The 23,385-nt window shown below is 39.6% G+C and overlaps 1 protein-coding gene across 2 annotated transcripts in view; it reads left to right on the top strand.

Annotated features, from left to right (window-relative positions):
• The window catches only part of ttc27 (tetratricopeptide repeat domain 27), a 106,375-nt gene that overhangs the window by 76,394 nt on the left and 6,596 nt on the right, over positions 1-23,385 (top strand). For both annotated transcript variants that reach the window (XM_023296331.3, XM_023296338.3), the window contains exons 13-18: positions 4,769-4,996; positions 6,167-6,265; positions 7,983-8,035; positions 11,197-11,362; positions 19,091-19,288; positions 20,650-20,761. In XM_023296331.3, coding sequence (XP_023152099.2) covers positions 4,769-4,996; positions 6,167-6,265; positions 7,983-8,035; positions 11,197-11,362; positions 19,091-19,288; positions 20,650-20,761 — 856 coding nt within the window. The remainder of the gene's footprint in view (positions 1-4,768; positions 4,997-6,166; positions 6,266-7,982; positions 8,036-11,196; positions 11,363-19,090; positions 19,289-20,649; positions 20,762-23,385) is intronic.

Here is a 23,385-nt window from a genome sequence, read left to right on the forward strand (position 1 = left end):
ACTTTGGCCCACTCTTCTTTCCAGAATTGTTTTAATTCAACAACACTGGAGGGTTTTCAAACATGAACGACCTTTTTAAGGTCATGCCACAGCATTTCAATCGGATTCAAGTCCGAACTTTGACTAAGCCACTCCAAAACCTTCATTTTGTTTTTTTTAAGCCATTCAGAAGTCAACTTGCTGGTGTGTTTTGCATCATTGTCCTGTTGCAGAACCCAAGGGTGCTTCAGCTTGAGGTCACAAACTGATGACCAAACATTCTACTTCAGGTTTTTTTGGTAGAAAGCAGAATTCATGGTTCCAACAATCACAGCAAGTGGTCCAGGTCCTGAAGCAGCAAAGCAGCCCCAGACCATCACACTACCACCACCATATTTGACTGTTGGTATGATGTTCTTTTTCTGAAATGCTGTGTTACTTTTATGTTTGCAAAAGTAAGACAAGCCTTTATGGTCTTTTTGGTCAGCAGTGGTTTTCGCCTTGAAACTCTGCCATGTAGGCCATTTTTGCCCAGTCTTTTCCTTATTGTTGATCAACAATAACTCATGAGTCATGAACACTGACCTTAACTGAAGCAAGGGAGGCCTGCAGTTCTTTAGATGTTGTCCTGGATTCCTTAGTGACCTCCAGGATGAGTCGTCGCTGTACTTTTGGGGTAATTTTGGTTGGCCAGCCACTCCTGGGAAAGTTCATCACTATTCCATCATTACTCCATTTGTGAATAATGGCTCTCACCATGGTTCGCTGGAGTCCTAAAGCTTTTGAAATGGCTTTGTAACGCATTTTTTTTCCTAGATCGAACAACTGACCGTTCAATTAATGGACTCCCCACTGTTTGACTGCCAAACTCAAAGATGGCACCGGGAATATAAACTTGATAAACCATGCAGACTTTGAAACAGGATGTTATCAAATATTTCTAATGCCAGTGTGCAGATTGGAATTGTACAAATGTGTACTAACTATACTTGGATTTTTGTTAACATTCATATCATAGGATGTGTGCACACAGTCATGTAGTCAGCTTACAATCAGTGCACTACATATCTATTAGATTCCAAACTCTGTATGTCAGGGTAAAACACACACATTAGGTGCAGATGTGCAGACATGACGTGTTTGCTTAGGCCTGACCTGTCTGACTGTCTGCTCAGAGCCCTCAGCAGGACTTCTACATGCTGCCAGGCCTCTGTTATTCACTTACAGCCTGCTTTGTGTCTCCAATTTGATTACCCAGGTTTTTTTTTTGGCTAATGATAAAAGTCTCATGCTCCCCTCTAGTCTTAAACCATGTGCTGAGGTAGTCCCAGCCAATAGTCCATGTTATGTACTCACTGGGGTCCAAAATAACAAGGCAATCCATTTGTCTGGAATGGTTTGGTCTCTGTCCAAAGCTGCTTCTTTTTCTTCAAGTAGACTCACTACTCTTCTCTTGCTTTCCTCTGTCACAATGACATTGTATTGCAAAGTAATGCAGCATTTAAATGAGTAAGAGCATGCACTGTTTTTGCTGAAAGGATACCAGAGCAATAAAGCAGCAGACTGATACTGTTAAAGTACAAGCCTGTCGCCCTTACCCCTCATGCCTATGAAGTGGCTCTGTCATGTGTCTGTCACTTATAAAATGTCCGCTAGAAGTGTTACAGAAGTTTTTCCGTCACTTTTTGTGTTTTTGGTAATCATGTTAAAATCATCTAATTTATAGGAACTAATGTAATTCATTTGTGACCTTTGCTCAAGGTCTAGACTGTGTAATCTTATATCATGTTGTTTTTATTATTATTACTCAGCCAAGGAACAGTGGAGTTTTGTGACAATCGGCGTACGTTTGTCTGTCTATAAGAATGAAAAAAAAAGATCTGTTTTGAACACACAAATGTGAGCTTCCCGTTAGCTTCCTGTGCTACAGGCAGGTTGAATGTTTTCTTTTAATAAATGAACATGTAATTTTCTTATTTATGTTATTTATCATTATTAGGATGGTGGAGTATATTCCCTTATTACTCCACCAAGGAGGTGGGACCTTGGCGGAGTTATATGACGATCGGCCTTGGTTTGTCTGTCTGTTTGTTTGTCTGTCGGCAGCATTACTCAAAAACAGACCAACGGATTTGGATGAAATTTTCAGGGAAGGTCAGAAATGACATAAGGACCACGTGATTAGATTTTGGCAGTTATACTGCTTATAGTCTGGATCCACAGATTTGTTCAAGATTTCTGTATCATTTCGAGATAGCAGCCCAATGTCACTGTAACTATGACAACAAGTGAACACTACGTCAGCAACCTGGTGACGATCACATGATTGCGATCCGACTACAAATCGACCACTGCGGACAAATTGGGACTTATACGTCGGAAATGATACAAGGAATAATTGATTAAATTGTGGGGGTGTTTCTGAGTCCCATCAATTCCCGCCACCCACTGCATGTTTAGGTCATGCGATTCGGTATCATTACATAACGTACACATGCATAACACATGCCTGTGCTCAGCGCAAGGTCATTTTGTTTGTGGGTACATCTATAATAAATGGCCACATTCTATGGTGCCATGAAAGTTGATATAAGCTAGAAGTTAGCAAGCTTCTTCTATGTGAAGAAGGGATCTTATATTATTTTTTACTTCTAGATCTCTTTAGACAGTGAGAGTCACAGCACTGCAGCATGTGGAAGAGATGAGTGTGTTACCTTAACAGTGTCATCAGAAGGTCTACATGTCACATCTTAACAAGCAAATGGAGAGCTGAACATTTCCCCCAGATTTCTACAATTGAAGTGGAGAGTGCAAAATTAGCATAACCCATAGTTACAAAATACACACATTAGAAAAAAATACACTGGATCAGAATAAACTAGAATTCATGACAGCTACATCTAGTCGACAGGCAGACTTACACTCTCTGAGTTCAGACAGATCAAATAGAATTGTTTTCCATGTTAGAAGTGAAGTTTAAATTTCATTTCAGTTTTGTATCAGCCATGCTAGCTCGACCATGACAGTGGATTATCTTCAGTGTACAAGGTGTAACAGAAGCTTTGTGTATTATCTTTAATTGGAGATTGTTGTGCTGTTTTTTTGATAAAGACAGTGGGGTTTCTTATTTCTAGGCAGGCTAGGTTCTTGGCCCTGTGTCAGCCCCAAGACATTAGGATTCAGTAAAGGAATGCAGTGAAACTCGGGCTCTGTCAGGCCTCAGAGGTTCTCAGTCCAGCAGTGGTTACATTGGCGCTGTTCATAATCTAAATCAAGATACAGGGATTTGAAAAGAGAAAACAATCTGCTCATTATTCCACCCTCACAACAGTGTGAGCCACAGTCCAAAGCCTGTAGTGGCATGTAGAAGTGCATCGGGTATAATAATCCGCAGGTGTCTTGACAGTTGCTGGTCACATGATCCTTACCTTAATTTTCTCTGTTTTTCTTTCAGACTTTGATCCCAGATCTCAACCTGTGTTTTTACATTTCATTTACTTACCACAACTCTTTTTTATTGCTAATGTACTTTCTGTAGTTAAAACCAATAAGCTAAAGCATCATGAACTGTCTAATATGGTGTGGATTTTTCACATGCCGCCAAACCATATCTGATGTACCGAGGCCTGGATTCCACAGACCTCTGAATGTGTCCTGTGGTATCGAGCACTGAGAAATTAGCATTAAATCCTTTAAGTTCTGGAAGTTGTTAGTTGGAGCCACTGTGGATCAGACTTGTTGGAGCACATCAACCAACTGGTCCCTCCATGGTCTTCTGTCAGTAGATACTCACCACTGCTGGTTGGGAGCAACACACAGAACTGCCTGTTTTGATTGATCCAGCCTAGTTGTCTGGCCATTAAAATTTGGTCCATGTCCATTGGGGCCCACAGATGCTTCTGAAATCTCCCAGTAGCCACCAGAGATCTGATAATTTCAAATTAATTCACTGAAACTCAGAGGTTTCAGTGAATGCAACTACCATGTCTGCCAGTTGAAGCAGCACTGATGACAGCAGCCAGTCAGTTGTGCAGCTGAACATCACAGAGAGCACAAAAGACACAATATATGCCTTTAGTTGACAGATCTGCACTCACAAACCTCAAAACATTAACAGGTTTCCTCTGAGTTTATGAAATACCTACAGCAGCAAACAGCAGTTGGTCAATGTATATCATAAGTTGCTGTAGTTAAATTATTGTCAGACAAGGACAGGATTATCATTTTTGAAATGATGAATAAACTTTGCTTGTCTTGCCTGTGATTGGCCATTTTTTCCTCAAATGCGGCCACATCTCTTTTCCTAGGCTATTTTGAACTGTGTTCCCGCTAATAACCTTCTATTAGTCTGTACATTAGATAATTAGTAATTGTTCCTGTAAAATAAGAAACAAACAAACATCAGTATGTTATTTCTTTACTCTCATACTGACATAATTTTCAATTGCCCCCTATACTACAACAGCATAATGAAATTCCTGAAATTCAGTCTTGGCTTTTGGTTTTATGCCAGCCCAACATTTTCTGTGGCCTCATCTCACCATCCCTATGAAACATTTCCACAGGCGTCACTACATGACAACTGACTGTTCACATACCATCTGATATATTCCAGACCTTGCCATGCACCATTATTACAAGACAGTGTTGTCCATTTCATCTATGTACTTTGACTGTTACAGCAACACTGCCTCAAAATTATCATTCCACATCTATCCCCTTACAATTGCTGTCTCCTTCCGTCTCCTGCTCTCTGACTTTTCCTGTCCTCCGCCATGTGTTTGCTCAGGCCGAGGAGATTGTGCGCCGGGAGCTGGAGAAGAAGGAGACGCCCAGTCTGTACTGTCTGCTTGGAGACATCTTGAGGGAGCATCAGTACTACGACCGAGCATGGGAGCTGTCGGGTCGACGCAGTGCCAGAGCCATGCGCTCCAAAGCCCTGCTGCACCTCCACAACAAGGAGTTCCAGCAGTGTGTCGACTGCTTTGAGCAGTCCCTCAAAATTAACGGCATGCAGGTACAAACAAAGCACTGACATTTAAACAAATTGTGCTGTATGCAGAACAGTAATAATGAATTCATCATTAATTTATCATATATTCTAGAGTTAACTGTTGTTAAGTAGTAATGTAGCCAAGTGAATATCCATCCATCCATTATCTATACACCTCTTAATCCTCACTAGGGTCATGGGGGGGCTGGAGTCTATCCCAGTTGACTTAGGGCGAAGGCAGGAGACACCCTGAACAGATCGCCAGTCTATCACCGGGATACATATAGAGACAAACAATCACTCTCCCATTCACACCTGCGGATAATTTAGAATCACCAATTAACTTCAGCGTGTTTTGGACTGTAGGAGGAACTGGAGTACCTGGAAAAAACCCACGCATGCACAGGGAGAACACGCAAACTCCATACAGAAAGAGCTAACCACTGATCCACTGTGCCGCCCCCAAGTGAACATGTACATTGAACTGCATGCTTTCCCTTAAATTAACTTCACATTTTTTCTATTTTCAACTGAACTAAGTAGGAGTAAAGGAAGTCACATTAGCAGTTTTATTGGAACTGACACTGTGAACACAGTTCTTCTTTTCCTGACACCACATTATAGCATGTAGAGCTTTCTAAGTGAACATACAGGAGAATATATACCCCAAAATGATCCCAGCTTTCCCATGAGCCTTAGCTGCACTTTGTGCGTAGTGCTCATTAGGAATAGACATATGATGAATTGTATTTCTGCACCGGGAGAGAGGCCAGTTTTATTGTCGTCACGGCCACTCATTCACACAAGATGGGATCAGATGTATATATCTGTCTCAAGTGACAGTTTAGAAATCACAACAGCCAAGACACAGACCTGTACATGCTCCTGTCACAGACCCAACAGTGGGATTTTCTGTCTTGAATTCTTCCTGGATGCTGTTACACGCTCAAGTTTTTAGAGACTAACACAAGAGAATATTAACAAGCTGGCATTTAGCCTAAAACATCGTTGTGCTGAGGTACAGTCTTAAAGAACAAGTAACCTGGTTGGAGACTCTCAGCTTTATCAGGATATAAGTCTTCTGTTACTTTACTACAGCTTTTGTACTCTCTTTTGGAAATATCTGTGCTTTGACTGAGCACATTGATTCACATTTATTGTTTTTCCCCTGTGTGTGTTTCTGTATTTGCACAGCTCGGTGTGTGGTTTTCCCTCGGTTGTGCCTACTTTGCCCTGGAGGGCTATGAGGGAGCTGCTAAGTCTTTCCAGAGGTGTGTGGGACTGGAGCCAGATGTAAGCACCTACAAACACACACCACACACCGTCTTATCTTTGTGAGGACACTAATTGACATAATGCATTTCCTAGCTCCTTACCCTAACCTTTAACTATCACACCTTACTACCTCACCTCAACCCTGATGCTTACACTGACGAAAACCTGGTTGCTACCTAAAACAAAGTCTAAACCACTCAAAAGCTCTTTTCATTTGTGAGGACAGTCCAGAATGTTCTTACACATGTGGAGCAGATTTCCAGTGACTACATCATCTTGTTTGCTTTTTGATTGTCTTATTGTCTCTTGACTTGCAACACTGGCACACTCTTTTTATCCTCCTGTGAAAATTCAAAGAATGATTGCTGTTGTGCACCAAAACTCTATGTCAAACATGTGAAAACCTATGTTTGGTGAGATCTTTAAAGCCCTTTACAGACACTGAATACAAAACATAACAGGATTCTTTTGTCCACTAAAATGATTGCATTTTGTCATTCAGACATACAAATGTGTGACAAATTAAAGGAAAAACCTGAACCCTGACCCCTACAGTGAAGGGATCTGGTGGCTCCATTATGTTGTAAGGGACGTTTTGCTGCCATGGTTTGGGTCCGCTTGTACCGCTAGAGGAAAGAAACACTGCAAATCAATACAAAGTTTTATCTAAATGATAGAGAAACATTTCTCTCCGGATGGGGATGGTCTCTTCTAGGATGGCAATGCTCCCAATCATAGGACACAAGGGGTCACTGACAGGTTTGATGAGCATCAAAAGGATGTGAATTGTGAATCATAGTCTAGTCACTAGATCTCAACCCAGTTAGCACCAAAGGGAGATTTTGGATGGTTGTGACAGTGCTCCCCACCACCAACATTAAAACTCAGAATGAATATCTTTCGAAAGAATGGTGTTCCATCACCCCAGTAGAGTCCTAGTGACTTGAAGAATCAAGGCCAAGGTTCATTGCTGCTGTTCTGGAAGTACATGTTGGCCCAGCACCGTACTAACATACTTTACGTTGTTTTTTTCTTAACATTTGTCATGAGTCTGGATGTCTTCTTTACAATTTATTTATTAACCTTTATTTAGCCAGGAGAAATCCCATTGAGATTAAGAACCTCTTTTTCAAGGGAGTCTTGGCCAAGATAGCAGCATCAAATACAAAACACAGTTACAAAATTGCACAGTAAAAACACAATTAAGACACTAGCAAAAAGCAAATAAACAGATTAAATTTACAAGCAAATTATGAAAAACAAGTGCATGTTGTGGGGCGCTCAAGGAGATTAACTGGGTTAGTTTCTGCAACATATTCCATGCCGACAACAAAACAACAAAAGCCTTTTTTCGCAATTTAGTACGAGCATTTGGAAAAAAAAGCAGCAAAAGATTGTGTGAACGAAGAGAGTAAAGATCAGAACTTTTCTGTGCTGTTAGAGAACAAATGTAGGTGGGCAGTAGTCCAAGTATTGCCTTGTATATGAAGGTATACCAATGACGGATCCTGATAATGCTGTGATACTTTCAGATGCCATCAGATTCATGGAGAGGAGGGCATGTCTTAAAGGGAATCAATAGTCTCTCTTCACAGCACAGCTGCAGCCTTTGTCTTTGTGCTTTATTGTGTGTAAACTCAAAAACTGCGTTGTCTTTACTGTTATTCTATAGACTCTGATATGTTTTTTTCCTTCCCCTACCTCAACCCCACATTCCACCCCACCCTCTTTTCAGAATGCAGAAGCATGGAACAACCTCTCTACAGCCTATATTCGCCTCCAGAAGAAGTGAGTATGAGTGTGATGTGTCTCAGAACAAACCAGTTTGCATTCACAGTAAGAATGTGTACCTGCCAGGTCATAGCATGAGGTGGGTTATGATTATTCAGATTTTTTGCATTCCATACTAAAACATTCAAAACTGTCAATATTTTTAGTTAAGTTAATGTAAATTGTTCCAGTAGTTTTCAAGATAAGTTGTGCTGGATCAACATGTTTGACATGAAAGTGGTGAAAATGGAATGGTCTGGGAATCTATGGCCATTTGTCCAAGTATCTTACATGGCTGCTACATATAATTACCTCCAAAACATGATGGTATAGACTACTCACATCCCTCCATTACACTTTTATGTACACTTAGTTACATTTTCTCAGTTTGGGATTAGAATCAGCTTTTCAAACAGAAGCACCATTTTTGCATCATTTTATTCAAAGAGGCTGCACAGTGGAGCTGTGAATTTCTTGTTCCACCTCATCCCAAAAATGGATTGAGATCTGATGACTGTGGAGTCCCTATGAGCAAAGTTTAATCAACTGAAGATGTTACAATTATACGCAACAGTTGACAGTTTGTCTGTTTGTTTGTCTGTTAGCAACTTTACTCAAAAATGGATTTATGGATTTGGATTAAATTTTCAGGGCATTCCAGAAATGACACAAGGACCAAGTGATTAGATTTTGGTAGTGAGGTGGCTTATAGTCTGGATCCACAGATTTGTTAAAGATTTCTGTATCATTGCAAGATAGCGGCATAGCGTCACTGTAACTATAACAACAGGTGAACACTACGTCAGCTGCCTGCTGATGATAACAAGATTGCGATCCTACTACAAATAGTCCTCTGCGGATTTATCGGGACTTATCCGTCGGAAATGATACAAGGAATAATTGATTAAATTGTGGAGGTGTTTCAAAGTCCCATGAATTCTCGCCTCCCGCTACATATTTAGGTCATGCAATTTGGTATCTGTACATAACATACACATGCATAACACACGCCTGTGCTGCAAGGTCATTCTGTTTGTGTGTGTATCTATAATAAATGACCACATTCTATGTTGCCATGATTTCTGATCACCAGTTACTAATAAACAAATGCTGCTTTTCTGACGATGCCATATGGGGGAATGAACAGCCTTGGCGGAGTACTGCGCTCTGTGAGTGCTTTTCTAGTTTAAAGAATGTAACACAGAAAAACTTAGTTAACTGTCTTCATCTGGACTCTGTGGGTTTGGTTCTTTTCAGATTTGACTGGCAGTGCTGGCAACATGAGCAAGAAAATAATATTTCCATTTAAATGTTGCAAAGCTCTTGTGCATGGAAACAGTGAACTTGAGCTGCTCTGATTTCAAACAAGTGAGAAAACAGTCAAAACCAAAACCACAGAAATCAAATTTTTTATAGACTCGATATTACACCTTCAAGTTTAAGCAAATTTAACATGCAACTACATGCACTGTTTTGGTTCTGTCCCGATAGTAGATCTTTTTGGGGCGACCGTCTCAGTGAAAATCGATTAACTCAGTCTTCCATCAAACTCTAAATGCTTATTCATTCTTTTTCTTCCTTAATTTTTGTGAAAGGCTATAAGACCTAAAAAATTTTAATCGAACCTTTTTGAAAAATTCTTGTATGTGTCCTTTTTTTTTTTTTTTTTTTTTTTAATATAATGAAATATATTCAGATCAGGAGTTTAAAGCCCGTGCCACAGGCAAAGAGAAATACTTTACTTTTTTAATTAAAGTCATTACTTTTCTTGGCTGGGTTTAGTATTGTTTTTTTTTTTGAGTGGAACCTTGGCTTGACATGTTAAATTTGTGGTAAATGTTGTTGAGTTGTTTTTATTTTTTATGTAGTTGTTGGTTTCTTCTGCTGTGACCAATCCACAGGTTTTTTTCACACCACCCTCAGTGAACTCTGTTATGGTGAAAGACCTTATGAATTTTAAACAAAGAACAGAGATCCCAACAATGAGCATCATGGGAGTCCCCCTGCAGTCTAAACCTGTAGCAGCATAACTAAGGGACAGCTCAGGTGATCCATAGCACCCCTAACTATAAGCTTTAGCAAAGAGGAAAGTTTTAAGCATAATCTTAAAAGTAAAGAGAGCGTCTGCCTCCAGAACCCAAACTGGGAGCTGATTCCACAACAGAGGAGTTGATAACTGAAGGATCTGCCTCCGATTCTGCTTCTGGATCCATAAGTAAACCTGCAGTCTGAGAGTGAAGGGCTAGGATAATGTGGTACAGTGATAAAGTAAAATTAAGAGATGATGGAGCTTGGTCATTAAGAGTTTTAGAATTTTAGAATTCTATCCTGGATTTTACAGGGAGCCAATGAAGGGAAGCTAATATGGGAGAAATGTGATTTCTCTTACTGGCTTCTGTCAGAACTCTGGCTGCAGCATTTTGGATCAGATGAGGGTTTTTAAGAAAATTATTAGGACATTCCAATAATAAGGAATTACAATATTCCAGCACCTACAGTCATGACTGTCAAAGTCACTTTTTCTGTTCTGCTGTTTGACCTGAACAACAATACAGCCTCTTGATCGTGTCTGTCTGTCTGTCTGACTAAGATATTCACATCAGGATAGGTTTGAAGTGGCCACTGAGTGTATTTTGTTCTCATTTTGCCATTTGAATGCAAATATTGTACTGGGCAAAAAAATGCTGCATACTGCAACCAAGGAAAACATGCAAACAAACAAAACACAAATTCAGAATTTGTACAGAATATAACTAAAACTTTCCAAAATTGTTATCACATAATCGCTCAGCAAAATGTATCCAAATAAATGTTCTGAAGATTCTACATGCTCGTGTTGTTTTGGACAAAGTGACAGTCTTCATTTAAGCCCAGGTTCTTTACGACTCTGTTCTGTGCTGAGATACAGTGTGTTGTTTCCAAGCAGGGGAGGCTCTGAGGGAGCAGAGGGACCCTGTGTGCTTTTGTTCACAGCAGACTCATGTGCTTTCAGGCCTGAAATTGAAAAGCAAAGCAAGAAAGGTGTTCTTAATACCTGGTTAGCGCTGTTGCCAATTCAGCACAAGCACTTTATAGCTCAAACGGTTTGTGGGAGTTGTCTGAGTGGAAATGAATATTACTATAACTTTGGTCATTGTTGACTTTTTTTGTCTGTCTCCTCTTGTCACCCTCATCGGCAGAAACAAAGCCTTCCGCACCCTGCAGGAATCCCTGAAGTGTAACTACGAACACTGGCAGATTTGGGAGAATTTCATCGTTGTCAGCACTGACATCGGAGAATTTGATGAAGTCATCAAGGCCTACCACCGTTTGATGGATCTGAGGGAAAACTACAAGGACATCCAGGTAAAGGACTGCACCTATCATCTTCTACAGAGACATCAGTATTTATACCAGTGGAAATGTCTGACTCGGCTGTCACATCACCCCGTCCCTGCAGGTCTGACTGGTCGACCGAAAGCTTTGTTAGTTAACCAGTTAAATTGACTGAACTTTTATTTGCTCTTAAACTTTTCAGATTCAAATGCTCGTCTTAACACACTAGAAAATATTAAAATCATTGCTAATATAACAGTTGAAGTTCAGAATACAGAAATAGCTTTAATGGGTATTTTTATAACAAAGGATCAAATGAGAGTGTGAAAACCGCATGAAAGGGTTCGCTGAAAAATAAGCCCACAGCGATGAAAAGTGTGACTGGAACAAAGAAACACCCAGAAACTCATTAAACTTTGAGGGTCAAAAGACAGTATGTCATTATGCAACTTGTTTGTGTTGTTAAAAATGAATCAGTGCAGGTTTGAATAAAGGTAAACTTCCTCCATTTTAAGTTTGGAAAAGTTGTGGGTATAAACTGGTTTATGCTACAATGATGAAAGTATTTTGTTATTTTACATCCTAGTGTTGTGGAGAATTAGATTTTATTTGGTAAATCCGCCTGAAGTCTTTTAGCTTCAGCCAGCTACATTTCAGATGAAAATAATTCATTCATTCAGTCATTACTTTTATCAGTGACACTTTAAATCTTAATTGAATATAAAAAGGACTATCTGGTAACATATTTAGTTTCTGTAGGCCAACAAGTTCAAAGGATGGAAAAATATACACTACGGTTCAAGAGTTTGGAGTCACTAAGAACTGTCCTTATTTTTGAAAGAAAAGCAGTTGTTTTCAATGAAGATAGCATTGAATGAATCAGAAATATAGTCTAGACATTGTTTATGTGGTAAATGACTATTCTAGCTGGAAACGGCTGATTTTTAATGGAATATCTCCATAGGGGTACAGAGGAACATTTCCAGCAACCATCACTCCTGTGTTCTAATGCTACATTGTGTTAGCTAATGGTGTTGAAAGGCTAATTCATGATTAGAAAATCCTTGTGCAATTATGTTATGAATAAAAGTGTGAGTTTTCATGGAAAACATGAAATAGCCTGGGTGACCCCAAACTTTTGAACAGTAATGTAAAAAAATGGCTTATACTACTACACCCACTATGATTTCCACATCTTTCTATCTATTATGGGAATACTTTGCTAAATTACATTTTTATGTCTTCATTCACCTCTCTTATGTCTGTGCAAGCCAAACACTGGTGAGATGTCAGAGCCTTGTGAGAGGCAGAAGATGTGATTTCTTCTCCAAACACACGACATAATCAGTGTGTAAAATCTTGTTAAACAACTAACTGTTTATTCTTTCCTGTGGTGCTAATCAGTCTTTTTTTTTTTATTGTGGTCACATCTGCAGAGTCATTTACAGCCACTGAAGGAAAAGCTTCTCTCAGTCTCATCACAGTAATTGCATAGCCACCAATGCATTCTAAGTAGAAAATTAACTATCGGCTTTGAATAAACAAGGCAAAACAGCCAGCGGTAGCATTTGCAGGATTATTAATTCCCTGCTTCTGCCCAGTAATCATTTTACTCTTGCAGTTTTGAGCAATTAACTTTAAAAAAGACATCTGTCAGCCCTATGGGAATGGTTGAAACCACAGCTCTGACTCAGACAGACATCCTGTGTTCTCTGGCCGAATATAGAATAAAATTAACATTTTTTGAGGGTGACTGGGGTAACATTTTGTTTTCCCTTTTGTTTGCTCTGTTTTCAGCTCCCAGAATGCTCGTTTGTGCTTGTTGTGTTGTGGTCAGTCATCAATAAGGCTCTTAGATGTAAATGAACACAAGCTGAAAAGATCAGCAGCAGCCTCACAATGCTTCGCTAAGAGAGTTTGACTGTGCTTTCCTCCTCTTCATTCTTAAATCTACTCTTACAACATAATTGATGCACAATGGAATAACAGTTAGCATTCTTGTACAGACAGTTTCCAATTAGATGTTAACACAGGGTCCTTTTACTAAAAAAGGGCATGGAATCCTGGATTTCATGAATAGTTTAGGAGTAATGTAACATGGAGTATTATGAGTCATATCTCAGACAAAAAAGTGATGCACGAACACCAGTTCCACTATCATTTATCAGGTCTGATTCTATGCTCACATACTTGTGCTCAGAATCACAGGACTTCTGTGATTCACCCAGTGCCACTTTATAACAACATTAGCCTCATGATGGTTGTGCAGATAGGTGGTGGAGGAGAAATGTTAGCAGATTGGAGATATTTTGAAATAAGAGATGAAATGTAAATATGTGCTACTACAACTTGTGTTTGCATTAGTCCCAATATGTCAGTCATGAGTCTTATCCCAGTTGTGTTTATACACAGGATATGCTGGTTACATGGAGCCCAACAGCAAACTCTGGTGCTGAAAAATGAAACTAATGTCTAAAAGCCAGAAACTGTAGTTACTTTAATGTCCACTTGAGTCTGACTCCAAGTGCGTCAATCCCGTTAGACCACCATCATAAAATAAACAACTTTACAGCATACATAAACATGTTTAACTGCTGGTACACAGAACTGTTTTAGTGTCTATGACGAATTTCCCTATTCATGACATCTGCTCAGTTTCGATATAACTCATCTCTTTACATTGTATTAAAGCCTAAAGTTATGCATAATTAACAACATGTCTGCCTCAGTTCCCCTCATGTTCCAGCTCAGTGCTCATTTTTGTATTACCTGGGAGTTAGCAGATCCAGGCACAGCCATAGTCACCACATTGAGCATCAAAACCGCGTTTAGTAAACCTAAAGGTAACTTCTTACAGTGTTTGTGCATCTTTTTATACAATCTGTGCATGGAACGCAAAGAAATCAAATTATTCATATGTGTGTGTATACACTACCAGTCAAAAGTATGGACACACCTTCTCATTTAATGATTTTTCTTTATTTTCATTACATTGCAGATTCTCACTGAAGGCATAAAAACTATGAATGAACAAATGGAATTATGTAGTGAACAAAAAAGTGTGAAATAAGTCAAATTATATATATGTGTGTGTATATATGTATATATATACACACACACACACACACACACACACACACACACACACACACACACACACACACACACACACACACACACACACACACACACACACACACACACATATGTGTTTTACACACTTGGAGTTCTCTGTGTATATATATATATTTTTTTTTTTTAGATTCTTCAAAATAGCCACCCTTTGCTTTGATTACTGTTTTGCACACTCATGGTGTTTCATGTTCTCTGGATGAGTTTCATGAGGTAGTCACCTGAAGTGGTTTTCCAAAAGTCTTGAAGGAGTTCCCAAGAGATGCTGAGCACTTGTTGGTCCTCTGTGGTCCATCTCATCCCAAACCATCTGGATTGGGTTTAGGTCAGGTCACTGTGGAGGCTAGGTCATCTGACACAGCACTTCATCACTCTCCTTCTTGGTCCTTATTGGTCCCCTTTGTCTACTTTTACTGAAAAGCCCAACCAGGGACAGGAGTTGAAAATTAGCTTAATGCTATACACACTATATTCAATACATCTGATGTTTTCTATGTTAATTGCATGGTCCCTGATCAAGTAAATTAATTAAATGACTTCATAATCCTGGGTTTGGACAGACAAGTAGTGAATCAGCACATCATCAACACCAGCTGTGTTATTTTTGTAACGGTTCCACTAAAACGTACATTTTTGCCACTTACACAACGTTGATCATTGAGGAAACAGTCTGGCCACTGTTGTGGTTGTATGAAATATTTGTACATGACTGCTTTAATTAAACTTACCACTGTCATCTCCTCAGTTCCTTCCTGAAAGGTCTGTCAAAACATCAAAGTGCAGTTTCTTTTCTTAAAATGGCTGTTCCATTTTTGTCTCTCTATTTTTACTACCATCCGTCTCGCACCTCAAGATGCCTTTTTGCGAAACTGGTGGTGACAGTGGACCTATTTTAACTCCATTATCAGATCACAGTCATTTTTGGAGAAGCAACATTTGTGTTTTATTCCTTTCAAATTTTTCTTTCCTGTTTTTATTTTAACTTTTCAAGGGAGGCTTAGAGCGTGACAGCATGCAGAGGTAGGGAAGGAGAGATAATGGAAGGGACCACCATGAATTCCTCTCTTATGGAATGTATAGAGCTGGTGACAGAAGTGCTTTGACTGGCTGATAGATTTCAAAGGAGCTGAGAGTCACATGGCTCAGCTTTGTGCCTCATGAGGTTAAATGAGGGATACACAAGAACCTTGGAGTCACATATAAACACCCCCCCCACACACACACACAGTCACTGTGCACAGAATTCCCTGAGAGAGAAAGTTGTTCTTCTTTCTATTGTTTTGTGATGCGAGCGTAAACTTCTAAATGAGCTTCATCGATAGTTTTGACCAGTCATCCACGTTATTTAGCTTTTCTCTCAACAGAGACTTTTTAAACTTTTTCTCTTAATTTTACACTCTGACTGGATCCAGCAGGATTTTGGATAAGTCATCCAGTTTTTCAGTTTTTACCACGATATGTCATTTTTCGCCACAGTGATGGCTCCACAGGGGGATTCAAAGAAAATCATCTTTCTGGATTCATTTTGCGCTCATCACAGGACATGTCATATCAAATGGACGGAGGCATATATTACCTACATGATAAGCTCAGACCTTGTGTTGGCCTCCCCAGTGAGAAAGTATGGAAAATATACTTCTGGTAGCCTGTGTGTTGAGGTGTGAACAGATTGGAGGATGTGTCCATCAACTCTCCTCTGCAGCGTCTTGCAGGGTGTCTTACATGACATCACAGTTGGGCCGTCAGGTTGATTTATCCTAATTGTCACTGCAGTGAAAGGCCTCCCAGTCACACACACCAAAGAAATCTGACAGATGGTTCATTAGTAACCGGTGGGAAGTGGAGAACTTGTAGATAACAGATCTCAGCTGGAACTCAAGGCAGGAGGCAGGTAATGTTCTTCGGGGATGAAAGGAAGTGGAGGAAGATGGATGGAGAGATAAGGTGAAAGATTGGCAACTTGGAGAGAGGGGGATGAGGTGACATGCAGAGTTCTTCCACTTCACCTGTGCACTGACCCTCATATGCTTGCATTACTGCATTTGAAGGGTAGTTTGAGTTTTCTTTTTTTTTTTACCTGGTGTAATTCCCATTAATGTGGCTTTTGTGTCTCTATGGGTCATGCTAACTTTCCAGTCTTCACATTTGATGTAGAGATTTAGAGGAACAAGATGTCACACGAGCGACGTAAATCTCGGCATCAATTGCAGGCTTCCTGGAGCAAAACCTAAAAAACCAAAAACCTGATTTTTACATGAATCGTTTGAACATTTGTAAGAGCTGCACAGTGGCATGGTGGTTCGCACTTTTGCCTTGCAGCTAGAAGATCCCCAATTTGTCTCCCGGCCTTCCTGGGATCTTTCTGCATGGAGTTAGCATATTCTCCCTGCATATGCTTGGGTTCTCACCGGGTACTCAGTCTTCCTCCCATAGTCCAAAAACATGCTGAGGTTAATTGGTAACTCTAAATTGTCCGTAGGTGTGAATGCGAGTGTGATTGTTTGTCTCTGGCCACGTTTGCTTGAGACCTTTATTTCCTCTTTAATTCGGAATTAAAGTTAATTCCGCTTTAAAATCTCCTTGTAAACACTTAATTCCGAATGAAAAAGTTAATTCCGAATAAACTTAATTCTGAATAAACTACCTGGTTTATTCCGATGTTAATTCCGAATAAACTAATTCCTGTGTAACTATAACTATTCATGTATACAGTTAATTCTGCTTTAGTTAATTCCGGTCATTCAGTGCATGCTTGGCTCCTCACGTAGCGACGTACACGTTCTCCTTCTCAAGTGACGCAACAGAAGTAGTACACCATTGGCAAGTTGCTGTTTCAAACGACAATAAAAAGCAAAGCGAAAAGCGTGCTTATTAGTTGTTCCTCCATGTTGTTGGGGAAAAGAAATGCCGCGGCAAATGGAGTTTGTTTTCTTCTGGTAAACAGGGATACGTCACGTCCACTCCCTGTCCAATCAGAATCTTTTCCAACGCCCAAGCATTAAACTGGAATTAAGGAAGGGGATAAACGTGCAGTCCATGTAAACCTTTATTCGGAATTAATATTTCCATGTAAACGCGAAGCACAAAACTTTAATTCCGAATGAGTTAATTCCGAATTAGTAATTCCAAATTAAAAAACTTCATGTAAACTTGGCCTATGTGTAGCCCTGTGATAGACTGGTGACCTGTCAAGGATGTCCCCTGCCTTCACCCTAAGTCAGCTGGGATAGACTCCAGACCCCCCGTGACCCTAATGAGGATTGAGCGGTGTGTCGATAATGGATGGATGGATTTGAACATTTGTTTTCAGTCTGACTGAAATGAAACTGAAAGGAAATTAGCTACTTTGAACAGACATTTTGCAGACTACAAAAGTCTCCCTCTGGGACAACTTGCCGACTGACTTAATAACTCACATATTTATCTGCATTTGTTTACTTGTGTGAGCTTTGATACTCAGGAGCTAAATGCATTGGTGGATTACCCTTGGACCATTATGAGGTCTGTCATTAGCAAAATCAAATGCATGATAAGACTCAGACTCTGAGAATGGAGGCGGAGGGAGAAAGACAACAGGACATCCTGAAAATACCCTTAGAAACTGTTGGTGTTCCAGGTGTCACTGCTCTGCTGCTCACTGAAGAGGAAATCAGCTGCTGCAAAATGTGGGAAAGACTAACCCCAGCTGTGAAACAAGAAGAAACGGATCTTTAGCTCTGTTAAACACTTTTCTGGAGATGGTGTTTAACCTCTCCAAAATCAACTGGATGAAAAGACTAAGGCCAGCAAGCTTGTTGTTTCCCCCAACTGATTTGTTGTTGACTTGTATCAACATAAGTGTACCACTGTTAGTTGACTGTGGTAGATTGGCATAAGTATTCTGTTCCTTTCTACTGTTGCCAAGTGTTTTCTCAAAAGCAATCCAAAGGAAACATTGGATTTGTTGAGTTTCTCTGTTTAAAATTTGGAAGGTCTTCACCTTACTATGTGAAGTGCTATGAGATGGCTTACACTACCTTTCAAAAGTTTGGGATCACCCAGACAATTTCATGTTTTCTACCAAAACTCACACTTTTATTCATGTGCTAACATAATTGCACAAGGGTTTTCTAATCATCAGTTAGCCTTTCAACACAATTAGCTAACACAATGTAGCATTAGAACACAGGAGTGATGGTTGCTGGAAATGTTCCTCTGTACTCCCATGTAGATATTCCATTAAAAATCAGCCGTTTCCAGCTAGAATAGTCATTTACCACATTAACAATTTCTAGACTGTATTTCTGAGTCATTTAACATTATCTTCACTGAAAAAAAGCTGCTTTTCTTTCAAAAATAAGAACATTTCTAAGTGACTCCAAACTTTTGAATGGTAGTGTATGTTGTAAATATAAATAAAACTGAATTGAACTGAATAAATACCGTAGACCACAGAGACCATGATGGTGATAATTTGCAGTCTCGTGCCAATGCTACCATGAGTGTAAAAGTCAAAACTTCATTTCCCACTAACTCAGTTATGTTTCATTTCAGCTTTTAGTGCTGCTCTTGAAATTATCACAGCAGATATAATAATGTTGAATCTTTATTGAATTTGGATTTCTATCCTGTTTTTTTGCCATGCAGATTCTACAGATTGTGGTCAGGGCAGTTGTTGAAAATCTGACAGACAGCCAGGGTCAGCAGGCAGGAGCCCTCCAGTCCAAACTGAAGGAGCTCCTGGGTCGGATCAGTTCCCGCCACAGCAGTGATGCTGAGATATGGCGACAGTACGCCCTGCTGTACGGTGGAGGTACCAGCTCCAACATAGAGGACAACGAAAAGGTTGGTGCCTAACACTCCTACTACATGTTTTTAACCCCAAAATGCATAAACCAGGACTGTGTTACACTGTGGGCATAATCAGCACGATACTTTATGTTCACATCATTAGATCAGTAAGAATCAGTCAGCTAAGTGGAGAATGGGTCAACTGGAAAACAGAGGGTTGAGTTGAGGTTCGCCGACTGACAAATCAACGTTACATCACAATAACGTGGTCTGCATATACACTACCGTTCAAAAGTTTGGGGTCACCCAGGCAATTTCATGTTTTCCATGAAAATTCACACTTTTATTCATGTGCTGACATAATTGCACAAGGGTTTTCTAATCATCAGTTAGCCTTTCAGCACGATTAGTTAACACAATGTAGCATTAGAACACAGGAGTGATGGTTGCTGGAAATGTTCCTCTGTACCCCTATGTAGATATTCCATTAAAAATCAGCCATTTCCAGTTAGAATTTACCACATTAACAATATCTAGACTGTATTTCTGATCCATTTAATGCTCTCTTAATTGAAAAAAGTGCTTTTCTTTCAAAAATAAGGGCATTTCTAGGTGACCCCAAACTTTTGAACGGTACTGTACATACATATTTAAATGCTATTAAATGTGAATAGAGCTGCAACTATTTTCCTTAGTCTATGGAACATTTTCTCGATAATTCAATTGTTTGGTCTTTAAAACGACCAAATAACTACTCAGAAATTGGACAAAAATGTCACTCGGTGTTTCTCAAGGCGTGTGTTGTTTTCTCATCCACTGATCTGAAATTGTTACAAATACATCTGCTTCACTTTACTATTAACAGACTTTTGGACGTATAAATTATTGGAAAAATTCCCAAATTTCCCAAATATATTTTGTTTGACATAAGTGCCAAGGAAAGTATTAGTATCAGTAAAACTGCCTTTCAGGGTTGATATTTTTCCATGATGTAGTCCACATAGACTGTCAGTAGAATGTAAGTGTGATGCAACAAGTGCAAACTACACTTGAACAATATTTGGGATTTTACAAATGTCAAAACTACTTTATAAAAAAAAAAAAATATATATATATATATATATATATTTATATATATATATATATATATATATATATATATAGAGAGAGAGAGAGAGAGAGAGAGAGAGAGAGAGAGAGAGAGAAAATCTAATATGATGGTCTCACAAGCACAACTATGATGTGTCCCTATGCTGCTTGAATCACGTAGTCAGCTGGACCAGACAACCACAAAACCGCAGAGCAAAAAGACAAGACAAGGGCAGTTAAATAAAAATCAAGAGCAAAAGCTAGGACTGCATTTAACTTAAGCATATGTCAGCTGAAAGAACGGTGCTGCTGCGTGTTTTTTCCAGGCTCTGCAGTTCCTGTCCAAGGCCCATCGCTGTGACGTTCAGACTGGCGGCTGGGAGAAAGACCCTGCTCTCTTCAAGGAGGTGATCCAACGAGCCGTCCATATGGGAGAAGGTGAGAGCAGCACCCAGCCGTACACACAGCATCATCCACACAGTACACAGTTCTCAACAGGGTAGAGGAGGTCAAAGGATGCAGAGATGATCAAAGAGATGTGTCTGATTCCAGTTGTTAATGTCTACAATCCCCAGGCAATCAGGAGCCAGCTTGAAAAGCATAGTAATACTGCCTACTGGTGTTTGCTGTGTCTGTCAGCTGGCCTGTACAACCGTCCGTCTTTCCCCTCCCATGCTTTGTATATGAACTGCTTGCACTGAGGAGCGCAGACAGTTAGAATAAAGTATTTTGTAAAAATAGCACAATTTTAAACTTACAACTGATGAATTTTTCTGTGTCAAATCATACATAATTAGATTCAGGGCCGTCAGAAAGTTTATAATCCAACAATTTTGGTTTCTGGCCATTAAATGATGTAAATTAGATTTTTTAAGACCTTCATCCCACAAGAGGGTTTTGGGATTCAGACGGATAAACTTAGCCTAGCCTTGACTTATGGCAAAAGGCAGGATACACTTTGGCAGGTCACCAGTCCATCATGGAAAGACAGACAACCAAACGCACTCGCATTCATACCTATGGACAATTTAGAATCACCAGTTAACCTCAGCATGTCTTTGGACTGTGGGAGGAAGCAGGAGAACCTGGTGAGAACCCACGTATGCACAGGGAGAACATGTAAACACTCACGCACTGGAGCTTTACAGGACATATTACTGTAGTTCTGTCTCTGGTCACCCAAAGAAAGTACTGCAAGCATTCATTGGTATTTTATCTAGTTTTATCCCACCAACTCCTGCTAAAGTAATCTGTCTTTGTAAAGCAATGCTTCGCTCAATGTACCAAAAATGTAGCTGCTTCCCATTCTGTACTAGCCTAGTTCTGCTTCTGTTGCAGTCTCGAAAAGCGTTATCCATTAGCACATTACACTGCTAAATTATATACGGATTAGCACTCTCATGGTAGGAAGCCTTGAATGGAATAATTCTGCTGTTGATATCGTAATAACTAAGACAGAGAATTAAATCTTTGCTGTTTCTAAAGCTGCCATGTTAATAACTAGATTATCTAGATTATCACGGTGGGCCAACCAGACTGAATTTTAGGATAAAACAAGTTTGCTGAAGTGGCTGAAAACTTCACACATGATTCTCGGTAAAAGTTAACTTATGTGCATCTTAAGTCACTTCAGATGTCAGATGGAGTGGCCTTTTGTAAATGGCTGAATGGTGGCCAACAAATATCAGTTACGAGAAAATACTGAAATGTAGTGTCACTGTAGTTAGGATTAGGTACAGGGTAGATGGTGTATTTCCATCTACTCTAGATTGGAATATATATGTAAGATTTACAAATATCAGCTAGAATTTGCCACCATCAGGTACTTGGTTAAACATGGGTAAAGGTTTCTACCTTATTTCTAATGTGATTTGGTACTACTTTAATCAAGTTTTAGTAAGAAATGTTTCTGTTACATACATTATGCTGAACTGGAAGATTTCTCCCATTTTTGAGGCAGATAATATGTGTTTACATAGTTTCTCTAATTACTCACATGGAATATATGGTGAACTGCTGTTTTAATTGAAATTACCGGGGTGTCTTTTGGAGTATTTGATGGAATGAGGTGTTTTTACTGCCACCTATTGTCTCTATTGCATTTAACTGGTGAGTCAGCCATTAATGTCAAATGATCTGTCTACCTACATTCACCCCTAGTAGTGACAGCACATTATGGTAACCCAGAATTAACCCGTCATCCAGAGGACCAAATAATGAAACTGTTATATTAATATGGGAAGTATTCAGCCCCTTACACTTTTTGAACACTTTGTTGAGTTGTACATTTATTGCTATATTTTCCCCATCAATCTACATTAAACTTCAATATTTAATGTATTTTTAAGTGCCATGAAAATCCAAGACTGACAGCTCTCATTTACAAATGTGTTCAGACTCTTTGGTGTGACCTCCAGACTGTGTTCCAATGCGTCATGTTTGCTTTAATGATCTTTGAGAAAGAAACCAGAAACCAAACCATAGAGTCCAAGGAGCTTTCTGTAGAACTTGAGGAGAAAAATTGTGATGAGTGTTCCCAGGAGCACACTGACAGGACTAATTGTGAAATGGAAGGGAACTGAAACCACCAGCACTCTTTTAAGAGCTAACAAACTTGTAACAAATCAACAAAGGCTTTGGTCAATGAGGTCACCCAGAATTCAACAATCACTCTAAAAAGAATCTGTTGATCAAGGCCTTGTGGTTGAGTTTATAGGCCAAAGGCACTCTGGAAAAAGGTTCTTTGTTCTGAAATGAAGAAAATTAAACTTCAAAGGTAGAACTCCGAGCACTTTGTGTGTCTACCACTAGGCACTGCTCACCACCCGCTAATACTATTTCTGTGGTGAAGCATGGTGGTGGCAGCATCATCATGCTTCATGCTTATCTGTGAAATGTTTCCTGAGACAAGTAGATTGTTCAGGGCTAAGGAAAGGATGATTGGAACAAAATACAGAAAGGTCATTAAGAAAAAACTTGCTCCAGTTTGCAGAGACCTGACATGGGATGACAGTTTACCTTTCAGCGCAACAGTGACTCGAAGCAAACGGCCAAGACAACAC

This window comes from Amphiprion ocellaris, chromosome 16 (genome assembly GCF_022539595.1).
Source record: "Amphiprion ocellaris isolate individual 3 ecotype Okinawa chromosome 16, ASM2253959v1, whole genome shotgun sequence".
NCBI lineage: Eukaryota > Metazoa > Chordata > Actinopteri > Pomacentridae > Amphiprion > Amphiprion ocellaris.